Source organism: Falco biarmicus, chromosome 1 (assembly GCF_023638135.1).
Source record: "Falco biarmicus isolate bFalBia1 chromosome 1, bFalBia1.pri, whole genome shotgun sequence".
Taxonomy (NCBI): domain Eukaryota; kingdom Metazoa; phylum Chordata; class Aves; order Falconiformes; family Falconidae; genus Falco; species Falco biarmicus.
In genome coordinates this window covers 78,012,382-78,026,641 of record NC_079288.1, presented here as the reverse complement: position 1 = coordinate 78,026,641, position 14,260 = coordinate 78,012,382, and the positions used below count along the sequence as shown (strand labels likewise).

General features: G+C 39.0%; 1 protein-coding gene across 1 annotated transcript in view; it reads right to left on the bottom strand.

Annotated features, from left to right (window-relative positions):
• Nucleotides 1-1,304: 1,304 nt before the first annotated feature.
• Nucleotides 1,305-14,260, bottom strand: part of CPZ (carboxypeptidase Z) — a 43,342-nt gene continuing 30,386 nt past the window's right edge. Inside the window, exons 8-11 of the mRNA XM_056326703.1 lie at nucleotides 13,178-13,313; nucleotides 11,968-12,107; nucleotides 9,178-9,277; nucleotides 1,305-7,396 (exon numbers count right to left, since the gene is read on the bottom strand). Coding sequence (XP_056182678.1) covers nucleotides 7,041-7,396; nucleotides 9,178-9,277; nucleotides 11,968-12,107; nucleotides 13,178-13,313 — 732 coding nt within the window. The 3' untranslated portion in view covers nucleotides 1,305-7,040. The remainder of the gene's footprint in view (nucleotides 7,397-9,177; nucleotides 9,278-11,967; nucleotides 12,108-13,177; nucleotides 13,314-14,260) is intronic.

Below are 14,260 nucleotides of genomic sequence, written 5' to 3'. Positions count from 1 at the left end.
AACACTTTCCCCCACCCTCCTTCCCAGGCTCAGCTTCACTCCTGACTCTTCTACATTTTTCCTCCAAGCAGCGCAGGGGGACAGGGAATAGGGGGTTATGGTCAGTCCATAGCACTTCATCTCTGGTGTTCCTCTCCTCCTGCTATTCCTTTCCTCCAGCTTGGGGTCCCTCCCATGGGATACAGTCATTCAAAAACTGCTCCCCCATGGGGTACAGCTCATTAGGAACAGACTGCTCCAGTGTGGGTCACCCATGGGCCACAGGTCCTGCCAGGAGCCTGCTCCTGCATGGGCTCTCCACTGTGTTACAGCTTCCTTCAGAACATGTCCACCTGCTTTAACGGAGAATGCTCCATGGGTGGCAGGTGGGTCCCTGCTCCCCGCGGGCTCCATGGGCTGAGGGCACAGCCGGCCTCGCTGCGGCCTTCACTGCGGGCTGGGGGGGAACCTCTGCTCCGGCGCCTGGAGCCCCTCCGGCCCCGCCTGCACCCACCGGGTGTCTGCGGGGCTGCTGCTCGCACACCTGCTCACTCCTCTCACTCACAGCTGCTGTGCATTTTTTACCCTTTCTAATATCTTATCACAGACCCACCACCAGCATTGTTTGTTTGCAAGCAATCAGGAATTACATGAAAATTAGCAAATATAGCTGCAGATGAGAAGCAGGAGCAGGAGCACTCCCCTGCGGTGCTGAGCAACCCCTCTTCGAAGACAACAGTGTAAAGGAAGCCCCTGGGTGTGGGGCAGCCACTGCCTTGCATGGGTACACAGTGCAGAGCCTGGCTTATCTGCTTGGGCTCAGCATCAGAAGGAAGAAAGAGGCAAAACTTAATTTGGGATGTCCACACAACACAGTGTGAAAGGATCATGATGGTTGCCCTGCTACAGCGCGGGCAGTGCTGTGCGTGCCAAGAGGCAAAGCTCAAACAGCCAAGCCTTCAAAGTTAGGCAGACATTTTGAGCCTTTACTTATTGAATTTCTGGGCCAAAAGTTATAAATATATTCTTAAAGTTTCTTCTAATTTACCCCTTAAAATATTCAAGGTTTACTTTCTAATTATTGCAACGCTGCTGGTATTTTTATACATGTAGCTGTAGGATAAATGGCGGTACTCAGCATATATTGCATAGCATGTATTACATTGAATAGTCTGAGACTGCTCAGTGAATTTTTAACAAGAAATTATCAGGTTTTGCATTATGGCAGGAGAAAAAACTTTCCTTAAAACAGTAAAACAAACCAAATACTGCAATTTAACATTTTAATCTGATTATTCAAAATTACAGTTATTAATTAGGTGGAAAAGAACAAGCCTGTTTTTCAAACACTACATGACAGTTCCTAAAAGGTAAAAAGCAGATATTAGAAAGATTTTCCTCAAAATGTAATGGGGTGCAATCTATAAAATTAAGTTTCTATCCTGCAGGAAACTGATATTTCAGAATTGTGCTTCTGTTTGAATCATGAAAAGCTAAATATCCTGACTTCATAAAAAAAGAATTCTCTACTGCCTTTTTCTTGCCCATGTCATTGAATCACTATTTTTTTAAATTAAAAAAAAAAAACACCTAAAAATGCTTAATCAGATCCAGCATAGAACAATGCCAATATTCATTTCATGAAAATAAAGAATATGTACCTTGTGGCAGAAAGAAAACTGCAAGAGATGCATGTACATTGTATTACTGAGTATACAAAAACGTTTAAATTCCATTTTGAAAGAAGGAAAGTAAAAACAATATCAGCATCCACTATCACTATGCTTTTAACTCTACAGTTAGATGATATAACCCTTTAGAGAAATATTTAAGTTCTAAATCTCTTTTCCCAACATGTAAAATAAACCTTGCTAACAAAGATTAGTTACAGATGATTTTTGTTTTTATTCTTGCCTCTTTTCAAAGTTGGGACCTGTATACTGAAGTTATAGATGCACTTAAAGATATGTATATATAAATTTATAGAAATATTTTAAAATTGCTGCATCCCTTTCCGTAATCCAATTCTACACAGACACTGCAGTAGCAATCACCTGCCTAGAATTCCTGTATTTGTAAAAGTATTTATTTGCCTGCTCAGTGGTATGACAGCACCTTGCCAGCTGGCCTTATGTGCTATTAACATCCCCAAACAGGGTGGGAAAGTCATGTTATGCTTCCAAGCTCTGCCCATAAAGGCCATCTGGTTCAGTTCCAGTATTACAATGAGATGCTTCCTGATGGTGTGCTGCAGAGGAATTCAGCTCCTTCCCTTATATTACCATGGGCACAACACCACTAGTGTTTTTGTACCAGCGTGAAACTGGTGGCCCCTGGGAGCCAGGAGGAGCTGCCAAACTGGGGGGAAATCCCCTATTCATCACATACTCATTTAAGCAGCTTGGAGCCAGAAACAACACAGCCACCAAAAAGCCCCTACAAGAGAAGCCCTTCTTCCAGTGTCCCCCTGCCTGTGATGGGAGGCTGGAAGCAGCACACCTCTCCTCGCAGAGGTCTAGGTGTCCATAAGGAAGCTGATGTGAAGCCCTTTGGCAGCACGACTTGAGAGTACAGGATGTCAGAGAAGACAAATGTCAAATGGGATCTCTCCTCCGATATGCTGCAAAGACAAAGACAGCAGGGGAAGTATACTACAGCCGCCCATCCACTCCTTTTACATTGCGGGAGCTTCAAAAGATAGATCTTACGCTGTGAAGGAAGGCAGTGTGGGAGTACCTCTGACAGGAGCTTTGTAAAAAGGGGTATCAGCTTCAGCTGACATTTCCATCCAAGCCACCTGAATGGCTCCGTTCCCTGTTGTTCCTTGTCTCCTGGAGGCTGAATCTTCAGTGCTTCTCTGCTGCGGGGCAGATGCCCACCCATCACAGAGATCTCCTAGTCTGTCTGCAGGCATCACTGTGGAGACATAGTCTTGTCTCACTTCAACGGCTGCTTTTGTAAGTGCTAAAGACATCTCTGACTTGTTTTTGAATTGTAGTGCAATACTAGAGGGATGGACACAAAGAAATGGCACTGGCTTGACAAACTCTGCTCGGCAGCTGGTTCGCAGAACTTCAAACAAGACTGCAATATTGTTTTGGAGTGCTTCCCTTGAGCTGCTAAACTAGGGCATGAAAGGAAGAACTGTATAAACACTATGAAAAATGATAGCAGGAAGGGCTTCCATTAGTCAGTGATTTTGACACTTAAAGTTTTGTTTTCAGGCAGTTAGCTTAAGACATCTTTCTCTTCTTTTCTATCTTTAGGAAAATAAAGATGCTCCTTCCTATATGTGGGTGGCCCAAGACTGGTACATCATTTTGTTACAGGAGATGAAGATGTCAACAGCTGCGAACTTTTCTGTCTTTGTCTATTACTGTTCTTTTTGCTCTAAAATGTTTTTATGAATGGAACAAGCAGAATCAAATCTTCTTTGATATAATTCATGCACACAGCTTGTGATTTGTCTCCTGTTATTTTCTGTATGTGTTCTTGAATTTTTTCTGCCATATGAATGAAAGAATTAGCATGTATGACTTAAGCAGACCTTTCTCTTTGCTCTTTATGCTTGTAATGTTTTTTAGTTAGATTTGCGTGCTTGAACTTGTTGGGAAGATTCATTGCTGGCAGAGCAATGAGGTCTGGACAGTTGGCAGATCAGAACGTTTATTGATGTGATTGCTTTGTGCAGAAAAAGTTTGGCTCCATGGTAGAGAAGATCCCCTCTGAAACAAATGTGGAGACTAGGAAATTAATTATTAAGGAGGATGTTACAAAAACATACATCAATACTGTTCAATATGTGGTTGGAAGGTAATTGAAAAAATTATGTAGACTCTGACTTAAAAGGAGAGGGAGTCTCATGAACACACACTATAATTCCTGACAGCACCGTCTGACTGCTGAACCTGTCATGCTCCAAAGTAGCACTGGAAAAAGGCCAAGCCCAGTCTGTAAGGCATGGTTTAAGCATGATGGAGACTGCCAGGGAACTTTGGTTGGTTTTCACTCTTTTCCTGTGTTACTTGTACTTCAGCTTAGGAGGGCATGTCTCACTAAAGCATTTCAATCCCTCTTCCTATTCAAAAAGTATTTAATATGCTTCTAACTATATGTTCTGTTGAACTCTGCACATAAGTATCTTCCAGAGAGGTGCATGAGAGAGCTGATTGCTGTGTTCATTTTCATACATTAATTACAGAGCTGCCTACAGTTGCTTGAACTTCACCACCACTTACAATCCTTCTAACTATATTACAGTTGTAGGATGGGTTGTTTAGTTGGGTTTTTTAAAGCAAAACTATCTATTAAACACACATTTCTTGATTTAAATAAATATTGAAGATTTATGTAACCTAATCCAGGATATAAATTCAAGCCAATACTTTCTCTCCCAGATAAATGGAGAACTGAATCTATATTAATCCCAAATAAAAATGGAAAGATGATGCTAAGTTTGGCTGCATTGTTATTTGGCTGTTTTTGACCAATCCTTCCTTCCTTCCTTTTTCCTTTCATTCCCTCCCTTTCTTCCCTTCCTTCCCTTTTTTCCCTTTCTTCCTTTTCTTTCTTTCTTACCTCAAGGCACCAATAAAGATGTCCTAAATCTAATTTAAACCAAAATGGATTTTTGAGAGCCACCCAGGGAGTTCTGGCAGTCTTTCCCACTTCCAAGGACCTGAAAACAGAAGATTTTATCTTGGGGAGGAAAAAAAAAAGTAATTCCAAAAGACTAAGGCATACCTATTCCCAAGACCCTCATAGTTGTTTCAATGCATTTTAATACATCCCATCCATACAGGTGGTTGTGTGTGAATTAGCAGAAGTTTGATCTTAACTTTCTACTGGACACCTCTTTTTGCAGATGTGGTAGAAAGGCACAGGGAGGCTACTCTTGCTCTATCATACTGATTTCACATTAGTGGTATAGTAGTGTAGAATACTAGTTTTTCAAACTCTCTCAAACATAACACAGCTTTACAATTTTCCCTGCAAATCTTTCCCAAGTCTTGAATGCCATCTGCTATTTCAACTTGGGAATCCAGGAAAGAAATGGATTTCCTGTGCAGTCATCCTGTTTTGCATTTCAGTGGGCTTGGTTTTACTGTGATTACTTGCAAAAATTCTAAATAGCCCTGTAAGAATCTAGGAAATACTTACAGAAAACATCTTTCTAAGTGTGCAATACATTATGTGCATAAAAAGAGTAGCCAATAGCCAGCAACTTGGGATATTGTTCTTTTTTTGTTAGTTTTACCACTGTTTTCACAGGATGGTGGCTTTGAAAATAATGACCACAGAAAACAGTAGTAATACCTATTACTGGAAATAAAGACTGGAGGTGTATCTCTTGCTCACTTTAGCATATTTAGGATTCAGAGTTTCTTTAAGTTGGCAAGCCTGGGCAAGGAACACTTGTCCATGTGCATGCAGTGCATTCACTCCCATATAATTACTTTTTGTTAATACTGTGAAACTGTTTTCTTTCATTTTTACAGTCCTGCAGAGACTCAAACTCATGAATAACAGATTCCTAACTTCAATCAGATTACAAATGGGAATAAGGTCCTTAGGCATGTGTAGCATCTGGTTGCAGAATTAAGATCATTCATCTCTTGGGTCTCCTTAGGTGATTATAGCATGAGAGATGTGCACATGGACTATATAGGATTCATGCAATGTCGATTTCTTTACCTAAGATGAGCAAAAAAGTTTTTGAAATCAAAGGGCAATCCTGAAAGCTAATCCAGCAGCTCCTGCAGTAAGTACATCAGCTCCAAACCATCACCATATTCACACACTGTGGCATTTAAATGAGGAAACACTATTGGTTTATAGAGTTCATTATCCAGTTCAAGCTAAAAGGAAGTGTGGGCCTACGTGTTTGATCAAAATTAAGGATATTTTTTTGAGTCACCCTAAAAAATCATTACATCTGATGTCTGAGAAAGGACAGCATCTTGCAAGAACGCTATTCACCTAGCTTTACCCAACTGTCTTGAAAAGAAGTTTGTGATTTCTTTGGTGTCTATGTTTCATTAACAAGTATGTAGACTCAAAACAGTGTATGGCACTAACAATCTTAGTGTAATATGTCGTATTGTAACCTGAACTCTCAAATTATCTCATGTACTTTTCTATATCATAGGATGTGTGTACTTCCAGCAGTAAGAGTACTTTTCAGTATTTTGCTGAATTAGATGAAAAATCTACTTGCTTAACAGATTACAAACTGTTCAAATTATATTAATATTTAAACAACATAAAATTGGATATTCAAAGTCCTTGGAACAGAATTTGCTTTCCAAGAATTTTTCTTCATTTGATGGGCCTAGTCACGGTGCAAAAGATTTCAAAGGAGGAAGGCTGTAAAGATTTAACACTTTTAATACATATGTCTTCAAAGGATAACTTCTGAAAATTTACTTAGGAAAATGTGTTATTATTGATACTGACCTGCCTATGAGCAGCCCATTCTACTGAACATGTTACTTATTTAGATGCATATTTATTTTCAGATTCCTAATATTTTTCTTTTTCTGTCCAAAATCAATGCTAAATCACATCATGGATTAAAAAATAATAATAATTGTGAGCTGTATTGCAAGAGTTACTGAACTGAACTTAGTATGCTAAAATAATGCAAAAGGAGGAAAGAAAAGAGTTTTCTAAATGTTTCTGAAAGTTGTTTTTAGTATATAGTCATTAATGTGCTAAGACATGTACAAAAATGCATTAAAGGATCAGGAATATTTTCCTGCAGGTACTTAGAATCTAATAAATAATGAATGTGATGATTAACTACATGGGCAGAGCACAGAACATTACCAAGAAAAAAATGCTTAAAACCTGGCCTTTGAATGGATGTGCACCATTGTTTTTAATATATAAAACCACTTGAATATACTCAGTTGTGTATGAAGAGAAAATAAAAGAAGCGCGCTCAAATTAACATTATATTTTCAAATGAAACAGATTTAAATATTGCCAAAAGCAGCGAGGGTGCCTGGAGTTGGGTGGAAGGGCAGCAGAGTGAGGTGAGCAGAGGACCGTAATGCTCTTCAATGCTGCTTGAGCAGCCACAGAGGTTTGTGCAGGTCTAGAGAACTGAAGTAAGACCACCACCAGGGCTTCTCCCCGCCTGGCGGTGATGCACCTCGAGCCTCGGGCTGCCCATGTTGGGCGTGGGGGTCAAAAAGTTCCAGTGGGTCGTATGGATCATACAGGTCTTCCATTGAGCGGCGAAGGAGCTTGTTGGGCCAAGCCTCAACGGGTCGCAATACAAAGTCGACTCGCCCAGCCCGTTTCATCTTGGCAGGAAGGGTGACCCTCTTCATCACCCGGCTGTATCCTGCCGCTTGGGCGCTGATTATGTATGTCCCTGGCGGCAGGAGTCGCCAGTAGTCTCCATCAGCAGCTTAGGGAAGGTAAAGGTACAACCAAACAAAGCTTAGTTTTTAGTTTTGCATCCTTTATAGTTACACCCTCACATACATGTGCATGCACAGGTAGAGCAAGCATTTAGGGGGCAGGTTTTGAAAGGATCTCAGATTTTGATTCAGATTTTGAAAAAAGCTCAGATGCAAACTCTTGAATGACAAAAAGGCTCTGGCTGTGGAAATCTGGGCTTTGGGAGCTAAGAGAGTAGAATTTACATGACATACACGAATGTCAATAACTGCTGTGCCTGTATCAGAGGGAAAGGAAGCTTTCCTTCATGCTAGTTTCCCAAGGGTGCAAGGAATAACTCCAAAGAAATCAAATGAATCCAAAACTATGTGAAATTTAAGAAAGTGAAAGCACAATCCAGGCTGCAATATAGCATGTCTAAGGAGCTAAGAAATCCTTCCTTTTATTATATTACATTATATTACATTCAATTACTTTGCAGACATTATAGCACATAAGACTATGGAGTTGGAGCTGCAGCTGGTATAAATTGCTATTAGTGTAAAATGGGTGTAAATTTCCTCCAGCTGAAGGTTACAGCCTGCAGGCAAAAGCAGGGAGTTTTAAAACAATATTAGTCTTCATTTTATATTTCCTTTATTTTGAATGGTAAGTTTCTTAGCTCAGTTAATGTTGCATTAATGCTATTTTCTGCTGGAATTTCTCAGTCTTTTTTAACACTGACATTAAAAAGACTTATTAATCATATGACATTCTTAACCCCACCTAACTCAAAACAAATACTCCTTTTTCCTTCAATGTAAACACATTTTTTATTTAATTCTTAGTTCTTTAAATGTCCACTGCCAATGGAAAGCCATTGTCTGGGAAGAAGTTTGGAAAAGACCCTAATTCATGCCAGTCTTCCACCAGCCTCAAGAATCTTCATCATCTGCACCATTGTATCCCCTTTAATATAAGTTTTTTGAAAGCTGGAAAGCATCTATTACATTATAAACCATTCTGGCTTTCTCAGTTGATTCAACAATCATCGTTAGAGCAAAATGTTACCATTCACGTCTTCTTTTTTGCACTCCTATGGCCTACCTTGTTCTCACTGAAATCAATAATAAAATAAAAGCACTGATTTCAGTGGGAGCCTAAAAGCTCAGAACTTTATGACTGTGAAAATTAACAGTTGCAAATGCCTCAGTACGTGTTTACCGGCTGGTGACAGGTATAAAATGGACATAATTAAATGTTCTAGTTTTTTGTGTTTGATATAACTATTGTCCAAAAAAGCATATATTTATGCCTTTCTACATGAACAAAAAAAGTTGCAGGCCCTTTTTCAATCACTGAAGTTATTCCAATTGTTAAAGTTAGTGTGGATCCTATTCTAATGTCTACACTTCATGCTCACAAAACTTCAACTAATTTATTCTACCAGGGCTCTGCACCTCTGCATGCTGAGCTAAAGCCCCTGCACAGGGCTGTTGCTGTATTCCCCCAAACAAGAAACATAAAGGTGGATTTCTGAATCTCTATGAAGGCACATTGGTTTTGAGGGACAGCAAACAATTCCAGGTGGAAGTTTTAATGCCAAGGACCATGTTATCTCAGAGACACGACAGACTCAACAGCCAGTTTGACATGTGTTCTCTCATGTTATTCTAGAAACAAACCTACATCTGAGTCTCCAGCTCTCCATTAAGGTGCCATTTCTATCAAACACAACAAGACATCTGCAGGTTAAGCTCTTAGTGCTTTCACTCTGCCCCAGGAAACAGCTCAAACTAAAAATATTACCTGTGGTGACATCATGCTGGATGCCCCTGACTGAAATACGAGCATTTTTTATTGGGTTGCCAAACTTATCAGACACAATTCCTTTTATTCCCCGATGAACCTGGCAAAGCAAGCAAAGTTAGATGGAAGTCATTTATTACAGTACCACCTTCTCATCTTCTGCAAGAAAACCCCTGTAGAGAGGAAACAGCTGTCAAGAGGTTCAACCCATTATAGAGGCTCTTGGGTGCTATTGCCTGTTCACATGACATCCTCTATTTTGGGAGCTCCAAGAGGGCTGAGGGAAATGTATTTTGGGCCAGGTATGTGGCTCTGTATTGAGAGACCCTTCTCTGCATAGATCACTAGCACCTCATGATTGGAGCACAGTATTTAAAGACAGTTTCTAAATGTCTGCCCTACACCCAGAAGCACAAAGAAATGAAAAGTTAAGGCTTAAAAACCCCAATCTGATGCCCTACACACAACAAGAAGGCATTGCTTTAGCTACTTTGGACTCATCATCGCTCTGCTGCCTACACTTCACTACATGTCAGAATGTCATGGTAGCGGTGTGTATAATAACCCTTTTCCCTTCTCTACAAGCACAGAACTGAGGTGCTTGAGCTGATGAGAAATGTGCTTGCTGACAAGCTAAAGAGCAATGTGAATTCTGTCATACAAAGAGGTGCACAAACAGCTCACTCTATTTGAAGTTCAATAAAACAGAACAAAAGAGGAAAAAATCTAAGTATTTAAACATTAAACCTCTTCAGGTTCTTTTTATTGCAATCTTCCAAAATGAAAACATTTTCTATTGGAAACTCTATATGACCTTTTTAAATGAAAAGTAATTCCATTTTGATTTTTCTCTTGAACTGCTATGATCAACTTGAGCTGTTCTTTACTTCACTTCCACCCTTCTTTCTTTCTTTTCCTGTCATTTTCCCCTCCCCATTATGCTTTGTCACAAAAGAAGGATAAAAAAAAGAACAAATCATCAAAGCAATGGAAAAAGATATTTGCTTTTCTGTTGGAATATAGAAATGTTTAAAAAAGAAATATTTAACAATAAAGAAATAAACATTAAAATATTCAACAGTAATTCTTAATACAAAGCTGGAAAAAAATTCTAGTCTAGTGACAGCAGTTTTTATTTAAGGTGAGCTTTTTTTGTCACTGCTTTTCTTAAACAGCAGTTCTGTACTGAGGGGAGCTATTCACTGGAAGGTTTAGGAACAACTCAGGATAAGGGCTTGAAGACTGTCCCTTAAAAACTGTTATGATGAAGCACTGCAATTTGTTTTTCAGCATGGATTTGAGGATTTATCATATGGATAGCGGGTAAATCTGGTCAGAAGAGTCATCTCAGACCCAAATTTAATTTACAGTATAGACATACTCAAAGTAGTATGACCTCATCCAACTTCAATAATAATTTTGCAATTATAACATGATGGAATAAAAATGAAAAAATTGAAGTTTCTTTAACAATGTTGATTCGTTTTGATTTAGTAAATATACTATTTTTCATATTGCCTCAAGTCTGTGCCATGTAAGTTTGGGAGAGTGTTTTGGTATCACTTCTGAAGAGGAGAAGAGATCAGCATTTATGGAAATGAATTCTACTTCTGCATGTTAAGCCAAGTAGGTTTGTAAACACACCAAACAGCCTGGTATATATCAGAATAAGAAAAGTTTGAATTGGTTATGGCAGACTTAATCCTTATCAGGAGTAATTCAGTCATCCTTATCTAAAAAGTTGTTTGCTTACTGTCCTGCGTTTACTCAAAAAGCTTTTCCGGCATAGACTTCTACAGTATCTCACACTATAAAAATCTTTACATCTTGAAGACTTCAATTGCAATATATATGGATTTAACCCAGCTCCATTTGGATTCACTAAAACTCATTTTCATCAGACAGCTGTAAAAAGAAATGAGTTTGGTGGTCTGTACTGTAGACTTTATTGAATGATAATACTTACCACAAGGAGCAAGAGGTTGCTTAGAAGGGCCATAAAAACACTCCTAACAATTTTAAATTACTGCGTACTCTATCAAAATAAAGCATGACAGAAAGCTAATCTACTAATGGCTGAGAGAAAGATGAGCAACTTCTGTTTCTGTGTTCACTTACTTATTGTCAGTGAGGTATTTGTTTTTGCTGAGCTTAAACTTATTATTAAAAATGACTTTTAAATGGCATGTTTTAATGCTTACAGATATTGTTGCTTTAGAAGACCAGGGTTCAGATCTTTTTTAGCTACTTTCACGAAGAAATCAAGCTGAAAAGTGTGGAAATGGCATTTCTAGCAAGATACTTCGAACCTCCCCATTTTAGCTGAACCTAAATCTCCTGTTGCTGAGGAGTAGGGTTTGGGCCAAAGACATGGAATATGGAAAGGGAAAAGTTCCAGGAAGCTCTCTGAAAAGTAGATCTTGTTGATCTATTCTTCAAGAGAAAGACTGGTTCATATTTTTCTGAATATGTGGGTTTTGTCTAGCATTACATTTTGGAGAGCTGATTTGTAATGTTGCACAACCTATTTAAAGACAATTCCCTTTTTCACTGTTTTCAAGGCCTTTAGAGTCCTCAAACTCCATCCTTTCTGTATGCAAACTTATATATGCAAACTATTATTTGTGTTTCCTGCTGGACACACTGAGGCACCAGGGCCCCTGGAGGACTATGATGATCGATTCAGTGCTATCTCGATAACTAACCAGGGAAACAGTAAAGAAATTAATTTTGACAAAGAATGGAGAAGAAAAGCCATAAGCACAAAGGTCTGTGAAAGCAGAGCCGTACCATTTCCATGTAATTGAGAAGGGCATCTCTGTTTTCATGCCAGATTGTAAACAGTTCTTCCTCTAAAGGAAACTTCTCACATCCTACCTCCACGGTGACTTCAAAGCAATTTGTGTGAAGGTAATTAAAATCTGCCATACCTATAGGTTTAAAAAGAAAAAAAAGAGATCATGAACAAGCCATGTAACCCTTAACTGGAGCTTTGCTGTCACAGTCAGCTGAATGCAGTCCCTGTGGGTGTGTATTAATGTACCGTAAAGAATGTGCATGGCCAATACATAAGAAGTATTCAACAAATTCAGAATTCTACAGCTCATTTCAACTACAAGTTAATTAATGACAATGACACTTCTTTCAGGCAAAAAATCATAATTTTAAATTATTATTCACCTGATCAAGAAGTAGCAATAGAAATATAAGGATTGGTTAATCATGGTAATTACATAATCGGCTGTATCAGAGGTGATTGCCAAGGGTCACCTCTAAAGAGATGACATTTTGCCATTATAATGTTCAAAACTGTTTCTGTACAAAAGGCATTGGATATAGTTTCCAGAAGAATGTAGGCCAAAGACATTTAAACCTAATTCTCACTCATGCCTCAAAGCTTTCCAAACGCCTAGTTTCAACATAATTATTTGGGGATCCAGCTGACTCCTATTTGAAAACACAACTGAAGCACCGCTGAAAATTTATGAACACTAATATTTCATCCATGCCAGTATTTCAGGAATCCTGACTAAAACTAAATACTATTATTGGGGAAATCAAATTAGCAACCTAAGCACAAATGAATGGGATGTTTGTCTCTGTAGCAGTTTCCCTGGAAAAGAGTTTATTTAAACAGACTGAAAAAGCAGCGCTTGCGTAGTCTGCAAGATGGATTCAAACTCATGCCACTAAGGAATGAGAGCATAGCACTGGCATTTATTTCTACATTTCAGATTTGAAAACTAGAACGGTATATGCAATAACAAATGTGACCCTTGTATAAATTGTTAACTTTCCTCAGGGAAATACATTCCATGGTATATGGACATAAATGTTACCAACATACATTTTACTACTTAAATCCCTTACAAGTTACGTTTTGCAGGGGTCTAACCTAAAGCAAGCTGGAATGAATAAAACTATTTCTTTCAAACCCTTGTGTCTCATAAAGGTCATATAGAGGTTTTACCTCACTTGATATGATGGTAAAGTGGTTTACCTCCAGTGAAGCTGTACCACTCAGCACCATTTATAATACCTCCGCGTCTTACAAAATTTCCACCGCAACGAAGTTCGGATCGGTCTGAGATGACTGGGTGTGCATCTGCATAGGCTTTAGCCAGCATTTTAAACATCTGTAACAAAAGAGTTTGGAATATATTTGCTTTTACAAATTGCAAACACTGTCATTGCTACTAGCAACTATTGCTGTTGCAAGCCCAGACAATGAGCCACCCTGTGTCCTTGAGGCTGATGGAGGGGGTGAACTTCCATGCAAGGATATTCTGCCAGGAAGTTTTCACTTGTCTTCTTCTCCAAGATCCTTCTCTGCAATCCAATACATTTAGCCAAGACAACATTAAATACCAGTGGGTTTTGTGATACTTGGCTTCAACCTATCACCTAGGGCAGGAGTCGAGGGCTTGTTTGGTTGTACTTCAAGTCCCAGATTTTAAAGCTGAAATTAGCTCTCCCCGTTATGTTTTAGGTCTTGCTGTTTTTACCCTTTCAAAAATACCTACACCAGCTTCAGCCCAACCACGCTGGATGCTGCTGTTTAAAATAGACAGTATCAATTTGCTTTGTACTTATCACTCACACAGGACAACCTGCCAGTTTGATCTCAATGACAGTTGCTTCTTTGTGGGGCAGAAATAATTTCTAAAAAAGCAAAGGATAGGATGTGGTGATGGAGGATGTCACCACTGATTTCCTAAGAGTGTTGATACTGATGAAGAGCAGAGGAGTCATCACCCAGAAAGGAAAAGTGACAGGTACATGTAGTGAAGACAGAAGAAACAGCAGTGATCTGCAGAAACCATTTATTTGAATCAGGTTCCTGCCATTTTTCTCCAATGTTTATTCCAACTTTGTACAGAAATCCCCCCCCTCCTTTTCATTTTTTGAACCTCATCTACAAAAGCTATAATTGCAGATTTCAACATTGAAATTACAGCAATTATCAGAAGTTACTAGATCCTACTACTCATCATCATGAGTGCCATTGTATATTGCTTGACACTGTGTGCAAGAAGTTGGGTGGGTAAAATCCTATTTTTAGAAGTGATCCTAGAACTTTATC